The sequence below is a fragment of the Thunnus maccoyii genome, chromosome 8 (assembly GCF_910596095.1).
Source record: "Thunnus maccoyii chromosome 8, fThuMac1.1, whole genome shotgun sequence".
Classification (NCBI taxonomy): domain Eukaryota; kingdom Metazoa; phylum Chordata; class Actinopteri; order Scombriformes; family Scombridae; genus Thunnus; species Thunnus maccoyii.
In genome coordinates, this window is record NC_056540.1 from 24,114,766 (window position 1) to 24,136,196 (window position 21,431).

The 21,431-nt window shown below is 37.9% G+C and overlaps 2 protein-coding genes across 2 annotated transcripts; both read right to left on the bottom strand.

Annotated features, from left to right (window-relative positions):
* Nucleotides 1-1,501: 1,501 nt before the first annotated feature.
* Nucleotides 1,502-3,906, bottom strand: LOC121902555 (immunoglobulin superfamily member 3-like). Its single transcript, XM_042419914.1, has 6 exons — nucleotides 3,605-3,906; nucleotides 3,118-3,444; nucleotides 2,602-2,967; nucleotides 2,389-2,511; nucleotides 1,934-1,995; nucleotides 1,502-1,836 (listed from the first exon to the last, which is right to left on the bottom strand). The coding sequence occupies exons 1-6, from the start codon at nucleotides 3,645-3,647 to the stop codon at nucleotides 1,720-1,722; spliced, it is 1,038 nt and encodes a 345-aa protein (XP_042275848.1). The 5' UTR covers nucleotides 3,648-3,906; the 3' UTR covers nucleotides 1,502-1,719.
* Nucleotides 3,907-7,987: 4,081 nt separating this feature from the next.
* Nucleotides 7,988-10,241, bottom strand: LOC121902554 (immunoglobulin superfamily member 3-like). The gene is made up of 6 exons (XM_042419913.1): nucleotides 10,124-10,241; nucleotides 9,637-9,963; nucleotides 9,123-9,488; nucleotides 8,910-9,032; nucleotides 8,505-8,566; nucleotides 7,988-8,399 (listed from the first exon to the last, which is right to left on the bottom strand). Exons 1-6 carry the CDS (start codon nucleotides 10,164-10,166, stop codon nucleotides 8,244-8,246), a joined length of 1,077 nt encoding a protein of 358 aa, XP_042275847.1. The 5' UTR covers nucleotides 10,167-10,241; the 3' UTR covers nucleotides 7,988-8,243.
* Nucleotides 10,242-21,431: the final 11,190 nt, after the last annotated feature.

The following is a 21,431-nucleotide window of genomic DNA, read 5'->3' on the forward strand; positions in this document are numbered from 1 at the left end:
CAAAAAAAATAAAGTCCTCCCGCTGGTAAATGGCTCTGGATTACAGCAGAATCCGGTGTGACTAGTGTGGTGGTCCGGTGTGTGCTTATTCCTCCAGAAATCAGCAGCAGCACCACCAACGTGCTCCCCGGCTCTCTCCTCAGCAGCTGTCTGTCGGCAAGCCATGGCTGAATCCCCCGGTCCAGCCCCATGATAGGCGCGAAATTTTTGCTGAAGTTGAATATTTTCAACTCATGCGAATACGCATATTTCGCGCCATTCGCGTCGTGTTATTCGTGCCATTCGCGCCATTCGCGTCACCTGGTGCGAATACATGTGAATTTGCGTCTATTTGCGTCTTAACATTGACTTTATATGTAATCTCAACGCGTGAAAAATTCACTTCATGTTTGGTGTGAACACAACATTGGACCTATTAATCTGTATTCAGACCAAATCAGGCGGTGCGGCAAAAATGCCAGTCCCCTCATTCATTTGAAAAGGGGTGGTGCATTTTGGCTGTGGGTGTTTTGGCCGCAGTGGTGCTGCACCGGACTGTGGCCGGAAAGTTGAGCCCAAGTCAGCTTTTGGAGAAACACAACCTGACATAACTGCGGCTACGGTGGCCAATCACAGCCAGAGATCAGACTGATCACAGCTGTAAACTCTGCCATGAGGGGGTACAAAGATGTTACTAGGAGGAGGGGAGGACATTTCTATTTGTTTGATAACAGCTAAAAGTAAAGTCAGACTTTACTTTCGTCTGTCCGACTCATTTTAAAAAAGATGAGAGAAAGAGAGAGAGAGTGTGTGTGTGTGTGTGTGTGTGTGTGTGAGAGAGAGAGAGAGAGAGAGAGAGAGAGAGAGAGAGAGAGAGAGTATCTGTAGTCGAGCGAGCTGGAGAGTGAGTAAAGAGAGAGAGCACTGGTAGCAAGAACCAGATCAATAAAATGTTATTTTCTAATTGTTTCACAGCGGTTACGTTCTAGGGGACAAATAAACACGCCCACACACCTCTGCTCAACCTTGCGGCTGTATGCTGCACCAACTGATTTGGTCTGAATACGGCCTTAAGCAGGGAGGATGTCTGCAAGTCCATAAACAGTATTAACATTTCTTCAACTGAAATGTTCAAATAGTATTAATTGATTAATTTGATTCAAATAGGAAACCATGACTTCTTAATTTCAACATTAACACTTGATCTGGTACATGTTTTAAAGAGAAAAGAGTAGTTTGTGTTCTGTTTTGTTAAGTTTTCTTCTTTTAAACAGACACCAGGATCCAGATGATACTCTATTTCATTCTACAGTATTTATGTTATTTTATTCTGTATGTTGCCATTTATAAGTGTACTTAATATTTTCATGTTGCTATAGTGAATGTGTTTCAGACTCAAAACACAGTTAGTATTACACATGAAAAGCATTTGAGCCATTTAGTTTAAGAATTTTTATTGCAGCAGTAATTTCAGATTGAGACAACGAACAGTTTTCAAACATAAAATTTGTGTTAATACAATTAAAGACCAAAGATAACATTGATATGATAAAGATGATAAAGATGATATGTAAGAAAGGCAACAATACTGTGTTATAGACTATGATAGCCCTAATTGTGTCAACAATAAAGTGATTTTTTTGAGTAAAGGTTAATATTTAATATTTAGCCAAGATGAAAAAAAAATACAACAAAATAATCACAAACAGATGCAAGTGCTCAATATTATCAACAGTATCATCATTTAACTTGAGAGTACACACAATCCTCTGAAAACTCTTTCTTCTTTCTTCCTCTTGTTGCTTTTCTTTCTGAGAAATTCAGTGCAGCGTAGTTCATTCTGTCATCAACTTCAGTCTGTGCAGCAAATAAAATGGTTATATATATAAAGTGATATATATATACGGTGCCTTTAATGGAATAACAATACATTTCATTTTGTTTTTTCACTCACAATATCATGTACTGGTTGACGCAAGTTGTCATGTCGAGCTTCTGAAATAGTGCTTTCCATTCCTACAGATGAATGAAATCATAGGAATAAATATTTGATAGATAAAGGAACTTAATCTGACGTCTTAGTAGAGTAGAGTATAATATCATAAATAAAAGTCGTAAAGGTGGCCATTTTCTTTGATTATTCATATAAAATATAGTCAGAGAGTTTAATGAGGTACACAAAGGAAAAACAACCTCTATTGAGAGATAAATGTTTGTCTTTTGAATGCATGTTACTGCTATTGTTCAAAAGTTCAATAATAATATACAATATGACGTGATTTTTCTCAAGAACCTATACTGTAAAGGTTTGTCCAAACTTGAACATAAATTGTATAAATAAAGTAATATGTCATATATCAGAACATGTTTTCAATCTAACAGAAGCATTTAGTTTGTTACAACACTTACCTTTATATTGTTCACGTACTCTCAGACTTCGGTTGCAGATGAAGACGACATTTGCAACAACAGAAATGGCCAAACAGACTATTAATATCACTATTCCAATAAATAGTGAATGTGTTGTTTGCACTAGAAAACAAACCAACAAGATAGACTTATCAATGTTGATGTTATCAACATAATTTGAGTATTACTTTCACTATGAACACCATTTCATACCAAGTTCGAGTTTAGTTCCATCTCCAAATAATATCTCTCCACATGTGGCCACAGCACAGTAATAAGTCCCATCATCAGAGGAGCTGATGTTTTTAGAGAAGCGATAGACACAGCTCTTTGGAGACGAGTGAATGCCAGTTTTCTTTCTACATTCATCACGGCTACTTCCATCAGTGTAGATGAAGTCTGGGTGAGATGCATCTGATCCGGCTCTGAACCAGTAAACACTGTATCCTCCTGGACACGTCTTGTTCTTGTATTCAGAGAGGACTGAACACTGGAGAGTCACAGAGTCTCCTGGAGGGACTGGATCAGATACTGTCGGCCACCGAACAACAGTATAGTTTGATGTCCTTTCAGTGTTTCCTATGCAATGCAAAACTATGTTAAAAACTTGAGACCTTCACACACATTTTGAAAACTGGTATTGAAGTATATCTCAAACATAAATTTAAGTATTGTAATGAAAATGGGAAATTTAGTGATGCTTTAAAGTTAAATAGATCAAGTTATTACCTTTTACTAACAAATATGTTCCTCTCCATACAGGAATAATCCACTCCGCGATTGCACAATGGTACATTCCCTCGTCTTCTTGGGTTGTCCTCAAAATGGTCAGGTTACTAAAATTCTTATTGGTATTTATGTCCAATTTTGAGCGGGGAAACTCTGATCCATACTCAGGTGGTGCATTTTGATGCAGTATGACAATTAATTTCAGAGTGTCACCAGCACTCTGCTTGTACCAGTAGAGTTGTTTAAAGCTGAACACATCATTAGGGAAAGCACATGTCAAGTTTGCAGGTTCACCAAGTTGAACTGTGATCACTGGAACCAGCGTATCTGAATTAAGTGAAAATATAGAATACACATTGTAAATAACAATCACTGTATGATGTAGAAAATGTATTATGCAAAAAGATGATATATGAACCTCCAAAAATCTTGTCAGCATGCAAATTCTTAATTGTATAGAGAATGCACAGAATTAGATGATACTTACATCCTTGATGAAGAACAAGCAGTGTTACCCATAACACGATCATCCTGACATTGTCTCTTGTTAGGAACCTTTCTGGTATTTCACTGAGTAAAGGAGGTGATGTGACGTGGCCACGACACTGAATGTCACACTGAGAAATGCATGTGATTGGTTGTCACAGATTCAAAGTGCACTTCCTGTCACATTGTTCTTATCTTGGTCTTTGTGAAGCATATTTCACCTCTCATTCTTCACCATTCACTCAGTCATTTTAATGATAATCTCAAAGATTTTTGATTTTATGAATTTTGGGAACTCTTCTATTACTGCTCTCATCTTGTAGTGCTTTTCATCTTTGGTTGGCATGTCCAGCTTCTGTCCTCACTCTGCATGTAGGTGCAAAACTCTGCAGTGAGCTAAACACACTTCTAACAGTGGTTGAAAACAGGAGTGGCCTGTGAGGATTTTACTGGAACAAACAGTGAAACTGTGAAAAAATAGTATCAGAAAAGAAATTTGATGATATTGATTACAAATCAGAAAAAGACAAGATACAATAAACAAGTGTCAGACCAAACATACTGTAAAGACAAACTAGTACAGAAACAAGGAAACTGGATTCACAAAAGTAAACTGTTAAACTAAACATAGCACAAAAAGTAAGGAAAAATGTTTAGTAGATTATTTCTTTGTTGTAACAATGCTCCTTGGCTATAAATCTTATACCATTGGAAAGCCTGTTTATTTCCCTTTTAAATGGTGCCACATTTGTAAGGAACATGCATTTGTGGGATGAGCAGCAGAGCTGAGTATGTGGGTTGTGCCCATGAAAAATATGCCAAATCTTCTCTGCCAATGCCAAACAGCTTATTTTGCTGTTGCTATTGACTCTTGTTTTGAGCTTCTGGTACCCCCAGGTGCTGCCAGTCAGGTGATAGAGTAACATCTTCTGGTGGAGGCAGTGTGATGGTGTGGGGCGGCATCTCCCTCACTGGAAAAACAAGGCTTGTCATCATTGGAGGCAATCTCAATGCACAGAGATATCGAGATGAGATTCTGCAACCAGTGGCAATCCCATGTCTCCACAGTCTGGGACCGAACTCTGTCCTCTACGATGACAACGCTTGCTCCCACAGAGCGAGGTTTATCAGAGACTACCTCCAGAATTTGGGAGTGGAGAGGATGGAATGGCCTGCCAGCAGTCTTGACCTCAACCCCATTGAACACTTGTGGGATCAGCTTGGGTGTGCTGTTCGTGCCAGAGTGACCAACACAACCACGTTGACTGACTTGCGACAAATGCTGGTTGAAGAATGGGATGCCATCCCACAGCAGTGTGTGACAAGGCTGGTGACCAGCATGAGGAGGAGGTGCCAGGCTGTTGTGGCTGTGTATGGTTCTTCCACACGCTACTGAGGCTCCTGTTTGTTAAATGAATAAATTGTTAAATCACCAATATATCTTGTTTCTTCAGACTTCAATAATCCAATCCACCAAACACCAAACAAGAGTCAATGGCAGAATAAGCTGTTTGGCATTGCATTTGTATTTGTATCTATAGTTGTTGAGGCAACAAAATTATTTATATTTGTATTTGTATTCAAATAAAAGTGGAAATATGCGTAAAAATCCAGTTTTTGTTTTTAGTACGCTTTTACTTTTAGGATATTAAAGTGTTAAAAGCAGTGTTACATAGGAGTTCCTCACACTGGGTCTTGAACTTGATTTTCCCAGATCATAGATGACTACACTGACTACTGAGCTAAACCAAATGCTGACGATTATTGCTTTTCACTTTTTATTTACTGCCTATTTTTTACAACCTAACTTTGTGGGGAACAACAGGTTATGGAGAGTCCCTTGTAAGCACTTTGCTTGTGTCAGTAGCTCAGCTTTATCTCTGGGGAACACCTCCAACTCAAGGAGTGATGTCCAAATGAGGAAATGTGCATCATGTAGCAGGTGGATGTGACTCCCTCATTGAGATCTGCTGATAGACCTGACAGGGGGAGGAGAGAGACTGAGATAGCGATGTAACCGACCTGCCTGCTGGTATTTGACATGTTTATTTTCTTCTTCCCGAGAATGCGCAAGGGTGTGAAGGCCCATTCAGCGCTGCTTGCAGCTTTAATTTTCATTATTATTAATATTGCTTCTCAGATTGATCATGAATAATCAGTCAAATTCTGAATAATGTAAGAAAAACATATTAAAGCAGCTGGCTCTAGAGAGCTGGTCAGTGCAGTGGATGCTGGTCTCAGTCAGAACACAGTTTAGAGAACTACACATTAACTAGCCTCTTCTAGTTATCTTACTATTAAATACAATGATACAGACTTGGCAACTCAGTCAGTGTCAGTGAGAGTGTGCCCACCTGCATTGTTATCACAACCACTGACTGTAACTGATGCTTAATATTATTTGTTATGGTTTGTTATGGTCTGAGCAGGTTGGAAGGACTGCAGCCTCTGTGGTTGCAGAGGCCAAAGGTGGGGATGTGCTTGACGAGGCTACGAGTGGGAGGCAGGGCTTTGTTCAGGCTGTTCTCAGCAGGAAAGAAGAAATAGTGACAAACGGGTTCAGTGAATTCAGACACGAAGAGCTAAATGTGGCGTGTCGGTCAAACAGGAATGTCTGACTGAAAGATGTTAGCCTGACATTCGGAGTACTTTTTCTTTTAAATTGTTGGAAAGTTTGAGGACATGAAGTATGAGTGGATCATTTCTAAACCTCCAGAGGTGGCTGTTTAGATCTGAGGCGGTCAGGTTCCTCAACATGTATAGGGAACCTACACATAAACATGTATCTGATGTGAGAGACACTTACCTGCAGAAGTAACCCCTGGCTGTAAATCACTGAAGTAGAGTATTATCATGATTCAGAAATAAAAATCTAAAATAAAATATTCAATTACTTAAACAAAAAGTAAAAGCTAAAAACTCTCTTCAGACACTTTACTCTTCATTCTGTTTGCCAAAGAATTTGTGGGCCAAAACCAAAACAATGAGCTAAAGAAGCTACAATGGAGTACTCTCTTAGGGCTATTAAGCAGGGAGGATGTCTGTAGGTCCATAAACTGTATTTAAATGTCTTAAACTGAAATGTCCAAATAGTATGAATTGATCAATTTGACTCAAATATGAAACCATGACTTCTTAATTTCCACATTAACACTTGATCTGGTACATGTTCTAAAGGGAAAAGAGTAGTTTGTGTTCTGTTTTGTTACGTTTTCTTCAGACATCAGGATCCAGATGAGACTCTGCTATTTCATTCTACAGTATTTATGTTATTTTATTCTGTTTGGTGCCAAGTTTACTTATTTTTCCATTTTGCCAAAGTGAATCTCTTTCATTCTCAAAACACAGTTAGTATTACACATAGAAAGAATTTGAGCCATTTAGTTTAAGAATTTTTATTGCAACAGTAAATAATTTCAGATTGAGACAACAAACACAAAATTTTGTGTTAATACAATTAAAGAAAAAAGATAAAACTGACATGAAATAGCTGATATGTAAGAAAGGCAACAATAATATGTGATAGACTATGATTGTTCTAAGTTTGTCAACAATTAAGTGATTTTTTTGAGTAAGGGTTAATATTTAATATTTAGCCAAGATAAAAACAAAACAAAACAAAACAATCACAAACAGATGCAAGTGCTCAATATTATCAACAGTATCAACATTTAACTCATGAGTACACTAGGGTTGGGCATCGAGAACTGGTTCCAAAATTTAGATTCCCAGTGAATCATTAAGAAATTCTTATTTCGATTCCACTTATCAGTTCCCAAACACGTTACATATCTGCAAGGACCTGTCTCCATTATGCATCAATGCAACAGCTTGTTTGTTTACATATGAGCATGCATGGCTAACATCACAACAATATTGAGAGAAAGATGGACCGCGGTAAACGCTGTAAAGTGTGTCTTCACTTTATTTAAGAAAATGAAAAGGCAAAGTACAATGCATGTGGGAGGCTAATTAGGTGTAAATCAGATTGCACATCAAATCTGACCAAATATTTAAGGCAGCACGGCGCCGGTCTCCCAGCCTGAGGGTGTCATCAGCCAGCACCTCCAGTAGAGCCGGGGATACCAAGCTGCGACACACTGTCTATGTATGTATGTAAGTTTCTGTTTCCTGTTGTCATTAAGGTGTCACTTTTCTTTTTCAAGTTTTTCTTGTTGTTCAGCAACATAAAGGAAGTCCTCAGCTGCATTCAGACTGAAAACAGTGCTGTGTTGGTGTGATCAATGAAATACAATCCAGCAGTCTAGTGGGGGGAACAGATTATTGCGTTTAAAGGCTGATCAGAAAAACACTGTTCAGTGGTTTGTTATACTCACAGACTGGATTTAACAACTCTGGAAAATTATCACACTGAAACCCTGTTCACTAGTGCACACATGTGACATGTCTGTGTCTACAGACCTCCGAAAAAAGTGACAGCACACTATGTCATTGAGGGAAAGATGAGACAGAAAGTCTTCCGGACAAAAGCAGAAAGTTCAGTTTAAAAGACTTTGAAATGACTTATTTTAATGAAACAATAAAAGTCATAGTAAACGCTTAAAAGAATGAAGATATTTTTGTTATTTAAACATTTGATCTCTTTTTTCTTACCACATTGGAATAGAAACTGGGAATCGTTAAGCAGAAACAGAATCAGAATTGATAAAATTCAGACGATACTCAACCGTAGAGTACACACTGTCGTCTGAAAACTCTTTCTTCTTTCTTCTTCTCGTTGCTTTTCTTTCTGGGAAATTCATTGCAGTGTAGTTCATTTTGTCTTCAGCTTCAGTCTGTGCAGCAAATAAAACAGTTATATATATAAATTGACATATATATATATATATATAATGCCTTTAATGGAATAACAATACATTTCATTTTGTTTTTTCACTCACAATATCATGTCTTTGTTGGCGCAAGTTGTCATGTTGAGCCTCTGAAATAGTGCTTTCCATTCCTAAAAATGAATGAAATCATAACAATAAACATTTGATTACTTAAAGGAACTTAATCTGACTTCTTAGTAAGAATATAATGTCATAAAAAAAATCGTTAGGATGTACATTTTCTTTGATTATTCATATAAAATATAGTCAGAGAGTTAAATGAGGTACACAAAGGAAAAACAACTTCTATGAAGACTTAAATGTTTGTCTTTTGAATGCATGTTGCTGCTATTGTTCAAAAGTTCATTAATAATATACAATATGACATGATTTTACCCAAGAACCTATACTGTAAAGGTTTGTCTGAACATGATTTCAATGTAACATAAGCATTTAGTTTGTTACAACACTTACCTTTATATTGTTCACATACTCTTAGACTTCGGTTGCAGATGAAGACGACAATTGCAACAACAGAAATGGCCAAGCAGACTACTAATATCACTATTCCAATAAATAGTGAATGCGTTGTTTGCACTAGAAAACAAACACACAAGATAGACTTATCAATGTTGATGTTATCAACATAATTTGAGTAATACTCTCATTATGAACACCATTTCATACCAAGTTCCAGTTTAGTTCCATTTCCAAATAATATCTCTCCACATGTGGCCACTGCACAGTAATAAGTCCCATCATCAGAGGAGCTGATGTTTTTAGAGAAGCGATAGACACAGCTCTTTGGAGACGAGTGAATGCCAGTTTTCTTTCTACATTCATCACGGCTACTTCCATCAGTGTAGATGAGGTCTGGATGAGATGCATCTGATCCGGCTCTGAACCAGTAAACACTGTGTACTCCTGGACACGTCTTGTTCTTGTAGTCAGAGAGGACTGAACACTGGAGAGTCACAGAGTCTCCTGGACGGACTGGATCAGATGCTGTCGGCCACTGAACAACAGTGTGGTTTGATGTCCTTTCAGTGTTTCCTATGCAATGCAAAACTATGTTAAAAACTTGAGACCTCCACACACATTTTGAAAACGGTATTGAAGTATATTTCAAATATAAATTTAAGTATTGTAATGAAAATGGGAAATTTAGTGACGCTTTAAAGTTAAATAGATCAATTATTACCTTTTACTAACAAATATGTTCCTCTCCATACAGGAATAATCCACTCCGTGATTGCACAATGGTACATTCCCTCGTCTTCTTGGGTTGTCCTCAAAATGGTCAGGTTACTAAAATTCTTATTGGTATTTATGTCCAATCTTGAGCGGGGAAACTCTGATCCATACTCAGGTGGTACATTTTGATGCAGTATGACAATTAATTTCAGAGTGTCACCAGCACTCTGCTTGTACCAGTAGAGTTGTTTAAAGCTGACCACATCATTAGGGAAAGCACATGTCAAAGTTGCAGGTTCACCATGTTGAACCGTGATCACCGGAACCAGCGTATCTGAATGAAATGAAAATATAGAATACACATTGTAAATAACAATCACTGTATGATGTAGAAAATGTATTATGCAAAAAGATGATATATGAACCTCCAAACATCTTGTCAGCATGCAAATTCTTAGTTGTATAGAGAATGCACAGAATTATATGGTACTTACATCCTTGATGAAGAACAAGCAGTGTTACCCATAACACAATCATCTTGACATTGTCTCTTGTTAGGAACCTTTCTGGTATTTCACTGAGTAAAGGAGGTGATGTAACGTGGCCACAACACTGAATGTCACACTGAGAAATGCATGTGATTGGTTATTACAGATTCAAAGTGCACTTCCTGTCACATTGGTCTTATCTTGGTTTTTGTGAAGCATATTTCACCTCTCATTCTTTACCATTCACATTCGTTTTAATGATAATCTCAAAGATTTTGATTTAATGAATTTTGGGACCTCTTCTATTAATGCTCTCATCTTGTAGTGCTTTTCATGTTTGGTCGGCATGTCCAGCATCTGTCCTCACTCTGCATGTAGGTGCAAAACTCTGCAGTGAGCTAAACACACTTTTAACAGTGATTGAAGGCAGGAGTGGCCTGTGAGAAACTGTGAAAAAATAGTATCATAAAAGAAATTTGATGATATTGATTACAAATCAGAAAAAGACAAGATACCATAAACAAGTGTCAGACCAAACATACTGTAAAGACAAACTAGTACAGAAACAAGGAAACTGGATTCACAAAAGTAAACTGTTAAACTAAACATAGCACAAAAAGTAAGGAAATTTGTGTTTAGTAGATTATTTCTTTGTTGTAACCATGCGTCTTGGCTATAAATCTTATACCGTTGGAAAGCCTGTTTATTTCTGTTTTAAATGGTACCACATTTGTAAGGAATTTGTGGGATGAGCAGCAGAGCTGAGTATGTGGGTTGCGCCCATGAAAAATATGCCAAATCTTCTCTGCCAATGCCAAACAGCTTACTTTACTGTTGCTATTGACTCTTGTTTTGAGCTTCTGGTACCCCCAGGTGCTGCCAATCAAGTGATAGAGTAACATCTTCTGGTGGAGGCAGTGTGATGGTGCTGGGTGGCATCTCCCTCACTGGAAAAACGAGGCTTGTCATCATTGGAGGCAATCTCAATGCAGAGAGATATCGAGATGAAATTCTGCAACCAGTGGCAATCCCATATCTCCACAGTCTGGGACCGAGCTCTATCCTCTACGATGACAACGCTTGCCCCCACAGAGCGGGGTTTATCAGAGACTACCTCCAGAATTTGGGAGTGGAGAGGATGGAATGGCCTGCCAGCAGTCCTGACCTCAACCCCATTGGACACTTGTGGGATCAGCTTGGGCGTGCTGTTCGTGCCAGAGTGACCAACACAACCACGTTGGCTGACTTGTGACAAATGCTGGTAGAAGAATGAGATGCCATCCCACAGCAGTGTGTGACCAGGCTGGTGACCAGCATGAGGAGGAGGTGCCAGGCTGTTGTGGCTGTGTATGGTTCTTCCACACGCTACTGAGGCTCCTGTTTGTTAAATGAATAAATTGTTAAATTGCCAATATGTCTTGTGTCTTCAGACTTCAATAATCCAATCCACCAAACACCAAACAAGAATCAATGGCAGAATAAGCTGTTTGGCATTGGCAGAGAAGATTTGGCATATTTTTCATGAGTGCAACCCACATACTCAGCTCCGCTACTCATCCCACAAATGCATGTTCCTTACAAATGTGATACCATTTAAAAGGGAAATAAACAGGCTTTCCAACGGTATAAGATTTTTTGCCAAGGAGCATTGTCACAACAAAGAAATAATCTACCAAACAGAAATTTCCTTACTTTTTGTGCTATGTTTAGTTATGTTGTCTTGTATGTATGATGAAGCAAAGTATCATTAGTACAGATCAACACTAAAGAGACTATGATACTGTGCCAAATAACAATGTGTAATGTGAGAGGCATCACTCGTACTGATGAACCTTCTGTGAACCTCGGCTTTACGGGGCTTTATAACGAGTTTAAGGTTATTGTTTAACTGTCTGACTGGCAATTTTTCAATTTTGATTCACTCTCACCATTCACATAGTGCAAAAAGAAAGCACTAAATGCCCACTGTGTACTACCTGCTCAGCACCAAATGACAATCTAGGGATGTGCATTTGTATTTGTATCTATAGTTGTTGAGGCAGCAAAATTATTTATATTTGTATTTGTATTCAAATAAAAGTGGAAATATGCGTAAAAATCCAGTTCTGTATTTTTAGTACGCTTTTACTTTTAGGATATTAAAGTGTTAAAAGCAGTGTTACATAGGAGTTCCTCACACTGGGTCTTGAACTTGATTTTCCCGGATCATAGATGACTGCACTGACTACTGAGCTAAACCAAATGCTTCACTGTTGTGCAGACAGACCTCTACCTATTTATACACCCATAACACTGAGACAGCACAGCATGTAACATGTAGGGAAGAACTTCAAAGGTGATTATTGCTTTTCACTTTTTATTTACTGCCTATTTTTTACAACCTAACTTTGTGGGGAACAACAGGTTATGGAGAGTCCCTTGTAAGCACTTTGCTTGTGTCGGGAGCTCAGGTTTATCTCTGGGGAACACCTCCAACTCAAGGAGTGATGTCCAAATGAGGAAATGTGCATCATGTAGCAGGTGGATGTGACTCCCTCATTGAGATCTGCTGATAGACCTGACAGGGGAGCAGAGGAGAGAGACTGAGATAGTGATGTAACCGACCTACGTGCTGGTATTTGACATGTTTATTTTCTTTTTCCCGAAAATGCGCAAGGGTGTGAAGGCTCATTCAACGCTGCTTGCAGCTTTAATTTTCATTATTATTACTATTGCTTCTCAGCTTGATCATGAATAATCAGTCAAATTCTGAATAATGTAAGAAAAACATATTAAAGCAGCTGGTTCTAGAGAGCTGGGTAGTGCAGTGGGTGCTGGTCTCAGTCAGAACACAGTTTAGAGAACTACACATTAACTAGCCTCCTCTAGTTATCTTACTATTAGCTATAATGATACAGACTTGGCAACTCAGTCAGCGTCAGTGAGAGTGTGCCCACCTGCATTGTTATCACAACCACTGATTGTAACTGATGCATAATATTATTTGTTATGGTTTGTTATGGTCTGAGCAGGTTGGAAGGACTGCAGCCTCTGTGGTTGTGTAGGCCAAAGGTAGGGATGTGCTTGACGAGGCTACGAGTGGGAGGCAGGGCTTTGTTCAGGCTGTTCTCAGCGGGAAAGAAGAAAAAGTGACAGACGGGTTCAGTGAATTCAGACACGAAGAGCTAAATGTGGCGGGGCGGTCAAACAGGAATGTCTGACTGAAAGATGTTAGTCTTACATTCATAGTATTTTTTTTTAAATTGTTGGAAAGTTTGAGGACATGAAGTATGAGTGGACCATTTCTAAACCTCCAGAGGTGGCTGCTTAGATCTGAGGCGGTCAGGTTCCTCAACATGTATAGGGAACCTACACATAAACATGTATCTGATGTGAGAAACACTTAACTGCAGAAGTAACCCCTGGCTGTAAATCACTGAAGTAGAGTATTATCATGATTCAGAAATAAAAATCTAAAATAAAATATTCAACTACTTAAACAAAAAGTAAAAGCTAAAAACTCTCTTCAGACACTTTACTCTTCATTCTGTTTGCCAAAGAATTTGTGGGCCAAAACCAAAACAATGAGCTAAAGAAGCTACAATGGAGTACTCTCTTAGGGCTATTAAGCAGGGAGGATGTCTGTAGGTCCATAAACTGTATTTAAATGTCTTAAACTGAAATGTCCAAATAGTATGAATTGATCAATTTGACTCAAATATGAAACCATGACTTCTTATTTTCCACAATAACACTTGATCTGGTACATGTTCTAAAGGGAAAAGAGTAGTTTGTGTTCTGTTTTGTTACGTTTTCTTCAGACATCAGGAGCCAGATGAGACTCTGCTATTTCATTCTACAGTATTTATGTTATTTTATTCTGTTTGGTGCCAAGTTTACTTATTTTTGCCATTTTGCCAAAGTGAATGTGTTTCATTCTCAAAACACAGTTAGTATTACACATAGAAAGAATTTGAGCCATTTAGTTTAAGAATTTTTATTGCAACAGTAAATAATTTCAGATTGAGACAACAAACACAAAAGTTTGTGTTAATACAATTAAAGAAAAAAGATAAAATTGACATGATATAGCTGATATGTAAGAAAGGCAACAATAATATGTGATAGACTATGACTGTCCTAAGTTTGTCAACAATAAAGTGATTTTTTTGAGTAAGGGTTAATATTTAATATTTAGCCAAGATAAAAACAAAACAAAACAATCACAAACAGATGCAAGTGCTCAATATTATCAACAGTATCAACATTTAACTCATGAGTACACTAGGGTTGGGCATCGACCACTGGTTCCAAAATTTAGATTCCCAGTGAATCATTAAGAAATTTTAATTTCGATTCCACTTATCAGTTCCCAAACACGTTACATATCTGCAAGGACCTATCTCCGTTATGCATCAACGCAACAGCTTGTTTGTTTACATATGAGCATGCATGGCTAACATCACAACAATATTGAGAGAAAGATGGACCGCGGTAAACGCTGTAAAGTGTGTCTTCACTTCAATGAAAAGGCAAAGTACAATGCATGTGGGAGGCTAATTAGGTGTAAATCAGATTGCACATCAAATCTGACCAAATATTTAAGGCAGCACGGCGCCAGTCTCCCAGCCCGAGTGTGTCATCAGCCAGCACCTCCAGTAGAGCCAGGGATACCAAGCTGCGACACACTGTCTATGTATGTATGTAAGTTTCTGTTTCCTGTTGTCATTAAGGTGTCACTTTTCTTTTTCAACTTTTTCTTGTTGTTCAGCAACATAAAGGAAGTCCTCAGCTGCATTCAGACTGAAAACAGTGCTGTGTTGGTGTGATCAATGAAATACAATCCAGCAGTCTAGTGGGGGGAACAGATTATTGCGTTTAAAGGCTGATCAGAAAAACACTGCACAGCGGTTTGTTATACTCACAGACTGGATTTAACAACTCTGGAAAATTATCACACCACAACCCTGTTCACTAGTGCGCACATGTGGCATGTCTGTGTCTGCAGACCTCCGAAAAAGTGACAGCACACTATGTCATTGAGGGAAAGATGAGACAGAAAGTCTTCCGGACAAAAGCAGAAAGTTCAGTTAAAAAGACTTTGAAATGACTTACTTTAATGAAACAATAAAAGTCATAGTAAATGCTTAAAAGAATGAAGATATTTTTGTTATTTAAACATTTGACCTCTATTTTTCTCACCACATTGGAATAGAAACTGGGAATCGTTAAGCAGAAACGGAATCAGAATCGATAAAATTCAGACGATACTCAACCGTAGAGTACACACTGTCGTCTGAAAACTCTTTCTTCTTTCTTCTTCTCGTTGCTTTTCTTTCTGGGAAATTCATTGCAGTGTAGTTCATTTTGTCTTCAGCTTCAGTCTGTGCAGCAAATAAAACAGTTATATATATAAATTGACATATATATATATATATATATATATATATATAATGCCTTTAATGGAATAACAATACATTTCATTTTGTTTTTTCACTCACAATATCATGTCTTTGTTGGCGCAAGTTGTCATGTCGAGCTTCTGAAATAGTGCTTTCCATTCCTAAAAATGAATGAATTCATAACAATAAACATTTGATTAGATAAAGAAACTTAATCTGACTTCTTAGTAAGAGTATGTCATAAAAAAATTGTTAGGATGGACATTTTCTTTGATTATTCATATAAAATATAGTCAGAGAGTTAAATGAGGTACACAAAGGAAAAACAACCTCTATGAAGACTTAAATGTTTGTCTTTTGAAAGCATGTTGCTGCTGTTGTTCAAAAGTTCATTAATAATATACAATAAGACGTAATTTTACCCAAGAACATATATTGTAAAAGTTTGTCTGAACATAAAATGTATAAATAAATTAATATGTCATACATCAGAGCATGTTTTCAGTATAAAAGAAGCATTTAATTTGTTACAACACTTACCTTTATATTGTTCACGTACTCTTAGACTTCGGCTGCAGACGAGGACGACAATTGCAACAACAGAAGTGGCCAAGCAGACTATTAATATCACTATTCCAATAAATAGTGAATGTGTTGTTTGCACTAGAAAACAAACACACACAAAAAGAAAGATGTATCAAAGATTAAAGAGACTTAGCAATCATGATGTTATCAACATAATTTGAGTATTATTTTAATTATTGAACACTAAATCATACCAAGTTCCAGTTTAGTTCCATTTCCAAATAATATCTCTCCACATGTGGCCACAGCACAGTAATAAGTCCCAGCATCAGAGGAGCTGACGTTTTTAGAGAAGCGATAGACACAGCTCTTTGGAGACGAGTGAATGCCAGTTTTCTTTCTACATTCATCACGACTTCCATCAGTGTAGATGAAGTCTGGATGAGATGCATCTGATCCGGCTCTGAACCAGTAAACACTGTGTACTCCTGGACACGTCTTGTTCTTGTAGTCAGAGAGGATTGAACACTGGAGAGTCACAGAGTCTCCTGGACGGACTGGATCAGACACTGTCGGCGACTGAACAACAGTTGATGTCCTTTCAGTGTTTCCTATGCAATGCAAAACTATGTTAAAAATTAGAGACCTCCACACACATTTTGAAAACAGTTATTGAAATATATATAAATATATATATATATAAGTTTTATAATGAAATTAGGAAATTTAGTGACACTTTAAAGTTAAAGTAAGATAGATCACAGTATTACCTTTAACTAATAAATATGTCCCGCTCCATTCAGGATCAAACCAGTCCACGAATGCACAATGGTACATTCCCTCGTCTTCTTGGGTTGTCCTCAAAATGGTCAGGTTAACAAAATTCTTATCTTTACGTACCTTCAATCTTGTGGAATTAAACTCTGGTGCATACTCAGGTGTTGCAGATTTAATCAGTTTCACAATTAATTTCAGAGTATCACCGGCACTCTGCTTGTACCAGTAGAGTTGTTTACTGTTGAGCTCATCATTAGATAAACATGTCAAGGTTGCAGGTTCACCAAGTTGAACCGTGATCACTGGAATCAGCGTATCTGAATGAAATGAAAATATAGAATACACATTGTAAATAACAATTATTGTATGATGTAGAAAATGTATTATCCAAAAAGCTGATATATGAACCTCCAAACATCTTGTCAGCATGCAAATTCTTAGTTGTATAGAGAATGCACAGAATTAGATGGTACTTACATCCTTGATGAAGAACAAGCAGTGTTACCCATAACACGATCATCTTCACAATGTCTGTTGTTAGGAACCTTTCTGGTATTTCACTGAGTAAAGGAGGTGATGTGACGTGGCCACGACACTGAATGTCACACTGAGAAATGCATGTGATTGGTTATTACAGATTCAAAGTGCACTTCCTGTCACATTGGTCTCATTCTGGTCTTTGTGAAGCATATTTCACCTCTCATTCTTCACCATTCACTCAGTCATTTTAATGATAATCTCAAAGATTTTTGATTTTATGAATTTTGGGAACTCTTCTATTAATGCTCTCATCTTGTAGTGCTTTTCATCTTTGGTCAGCATGTCCAGCTTCTGTCCTCACTCTGCGTGTAGGTGCAAAACTCTGCAGCGAGCTAAACACACTTTTAACAGTGGTTGAAAACAGGAGTAGCCTGTGAGGATTTTACTGGAACAAACTGTGAAAATGTGAAAATACAGTATCAGAAAAGATATTTGATGATATTGATTACAAATCAGAAAAAGACAAGACACCATAAACAAGTGTCAGACAAATATTGTCAAGACGAACTAGTACAGAAACAAGGAAACTGGATTCACAAAAGTAAAATGTTACACGAGTCACGTTGTCCTGCATGTATGATGAAACAAAGTATCATTAGAATAGATCAACATATGTAGTATGAAGAACAACTGTTGCTTGAGTTCTCATCCTCTAGACTTCTTTCCTTTCTCCACACACCTTGGAAGTAAGTGAAGTTGTGCCAGAGACCCTTACTCTGCATCTACAGATCAACATATAAAATTTATACTGTGTCAAATAACAATGTGTAATGTGAGAGGCATCACTCGCACTGATGAACCTTCTGTGAATCTTGGCTTTATGGGGCTTCATAACAAGTTTTAGGTCATTGTTTAGCTGTCTGATTTGCAACTTTTGGTTCAATCTCACTGTTCTCACAGCGCCAAAAAAAAAAGCGCTAAATACCCACTGTGTACTACCTGCTCAGCACCAAATGACAAACAGGCACAGTTAGCAACTAGCTGGTGAACATAGTGGAGCATTTAGCAGCAAAAGAGCCAAATATTTCCCTCAGGAGTTGGTTGAAATGATAAATAGAGCTAAAAGAGTCAATATTGGACTTATATTCACCAGATATCCAGAAACATGACTCCAAATGAATAATAATGTTGCTCCATAACTTCTGGATCTGTAAATAAGCAACTAGCTAACAAGTTCATCATATCAACTTAAAGTTACTACAAGGAAACCTTTAACTGGTTATGAAACAGTCTCATGACGCCTCTGATGCTTCTTTATGACCTACATGAGCAAATGAGACCATCAGCAAGAAGACTAGCTATTTCTATACAGTTATTCTAAATGCCTGCCACCAGGTCAGATTCCTCAAGAAATCAGATGAAACGCTTTACGGCACACATACCATTTTTGGGGTCCTTGGATACTTGAAAACTCATGAAAATTGGCACACACCTCAGAACTGGGAGACATTGCAAAGTTCTCTAGTGATTGGGCTTGGGTGTGGCCAGTGGGCTCCACCCCCAAGCGCTAGGCCATTTTGGAACAAAGTTTCTTTGATGTTCATAAAATTTGGTGGGTTCATTGCTCTCAATGTTCTGACATAATACATATTTTTCAAATTTTTTCTCCCAACTGAACACATTTGAGGCCTTAGGATTTGCAAAAACTCATGAAACTTTGCACCTATGTTTGATCTAGTAGATATTTCAATTAGTATCACGTGGCACGTTGGTTCTGTAGTGCCCCCTAATTACTTTTAGGATTTTTGTGGTTTTAGGGGGGCTCAAAAACTCACTAATCTTTGCACATTCATCAGATGTGGTGTAACTTGATATCTGATACAGATCTTGGGGTTGGGTGTGGCAAAGTGGCTTGAGGGTGCCCCCTAGAAAATTTCAAAGTCAAAGCTTCCACCTTTAAATTTGACATAGATGTATGAAATTGCGCATGCTGATGTAAAATCTCCTGACTTAAAAACAGCCTCTTGGAGCCATACCTTAAGTCCAACAGGAAGTCAGACATTTCGAATCTACTTCACATTTTTTCTGCAAAGTGAAGCCATTTACAGGCATTGTACTTTAATGAACTCCTCCTAGAGATTAATCCAAGTAATTTCAAATTTGGTATGTGATATCTAAAGACCTTTACGATGCTCAATTGCAAAGCTTTTTCATTTTCATGGAGTGCCCTTGGTGTTGTGGGCCGGTACATTTTGCCAAAAACATGTTTGGGGCATCAAAAAGGAAGTTGTTGTATCTCGACTTTACATTGTCCAGTCTGCCCCAGATTTCTCATGCTTGATAAGAGTCCAGGCCTGAACACAACTACATGTCAATATTGAGTCAAAATCATAGCACCACCTACTGACAACAGGAAGTCAGCCTTACATGACAAACATCATCCGATTTACAGGAAATTTATATGGTGTGGTCTACACATGATATACAACAACATGACATATAATTAGTGGGTGTTCTCTAGCACCACATAGTGGACACAGAAACTGATAGATATCTCTTACATGCAATGTCCGATATACATGAAAATGTATATCCATGTCAGTTGCCCTCTGATAAATGTATTGCTTCATTAATATTTCACTTATGTAGTATTGCCTACGGGCAACAGGAAGTGAAGCCTAAGTGACACAAATGTATACACAGTTACCAATATGCACCACATACTGCACACAAGAAATAATATTTTACCAATTCACACAGTGTCCGATAATCCTGAAAATTCAGAGCTGAGTCGACAGACCTCCAGTATTGAAACCATGGCTGCTACTCACTCCGACGGGTGCAAGGGCCCGTTCGTCACTGCTTGCAGTTTTAATTATTATTATTTCTTGTCAGATCGATCATGAATAATCTGTCAAATTCTGAATAATATAAGAAAAACATATTAAAAATGTTATTTTAAAATGTACACTTGCATTGTGGTCACAACCCGTTACGGTAACTTTAACTGAAAAAAAATCCCACCGTGACCTTTCGGTTTTGTCCATGTCCTTACAGGTTCCTAAAAGTCCAGGTCATGACCAAGATGATAATTTCATACAGTAAACTGAATTTTCTAAAGTTAGCATTGAGAATTGTATAGCCTAGCAGTTGACTACGGTGTTTGAGTACATTTTTAACATTTCTAAAGTTAGCGATAGATGATTAGGGTTGAACATTTACGTTAGGCAATATTTCATCAGTCTTACACTTTGAGGCCAAAATAGAATTTCATGGAAACCAAACAGGAGGTTTGTTATGGTGTGAGCAGGTTGGAAGGAGTGCAGCCACTGTGGTTGCATAGGCCAAAGGTGGGGAGTGAGTGATTGATGAAGCTACGAGTGGGAGGCAGGGCTTTGTTCGGGCTGTTAACAGCAGGAAAAAAGAAATAGACAGACGGGTTCACCTGATCCAGACACCATGAGTCTAAATTTGCTGTGACACTCAAATAGGAACGATGACTGAAAGATGTTAGCCTGACATTGAGAGTTTTTTTCTTTCTCTGTTGGGGGAAAGTCTGTAAAAACAGTGTTCGCACGTAATGACAGCCGTTCTGCTGTTGGAAAACCTCGCCGATGCGACACAATCGGTGAAACGGCACTTTTCATTTCCTGTTTGTATCACTGACAGCTGTACAGACTGTTGAAGCAGGCATCATGTTGATATGAAAACAGTTGGTTCAGTGTGCGTCTTCATCCATTTATGGCTCACTGTGGGAGTGGAAATGAGGCTTGTGCATATGTGCTCAGCTCCTCAATGAATAAATAAAACAAAACCATGTGTACGCACAGCTTTTTAAATCTGATGAAAATAATACGTATGCATATTTCTCTAATAGTGAATGTGTTGTTTGCACTAGAAAACAAACACACACAAAAAGGAAGATGTATCAATGTCTCTTAAAGGGACTAATCAATCGTGATGTTATCAACACAATTTGAGTATTACTTTCATTATTGACCACTAAATCATACCAAGTTCCAGTTTAGTTCCATTTCCAAATAATATCTCTCCACATGTGGCCACAGCACAGTGATAAGTCCCAGCATCAGAGGAGCTGATGTCTTTAGAGAAGCGATAGACACAGCTCTTTGGAGACGAGTGAATGCCAG

Coding starts and splice junctions, on each gene's coding strand:
- LOC121902555 (XM_042419914.1), bottom strand. CDS start 3,647: ATGATCGTGTTATGGGTAACACTGCTTGTTCTTCATCAAGGAT. Junction 3,445..3,604: donor GCTTGTTCTTCATCAAGGAT/GTAAGTATCATC, acceptor CACTTAATTCAG/ATACGCTGGTTCCAGTGATC. Junction 2,968..3,117: donor AACATATTTGTTAGTAAAAG/GTAATAACTTGA, acceptor TGCATTGCATAG/GAAACACTGAAAGGACATCA.
- LOC121902554 (XM_042419913.1), bottom strand. CDS start 10,166: ATGATTGTGTTATGGGTAACACTGCTTGTTCTTCATCAAGGAT. Junction 9,489..9,636: donor AACATATTTGTTAGTAAAAG/GTAATAATTGAT, acceptor TGCATTGCATAG/GAAACACTGAAAGGACATCA. Junction 9,033..9,122: donor TGGAACTAAACTGGAACTTG/GTATGAAATGGT, acceptor TTTGTTTTCTAG/TGCAAACAACGCATTCACTA.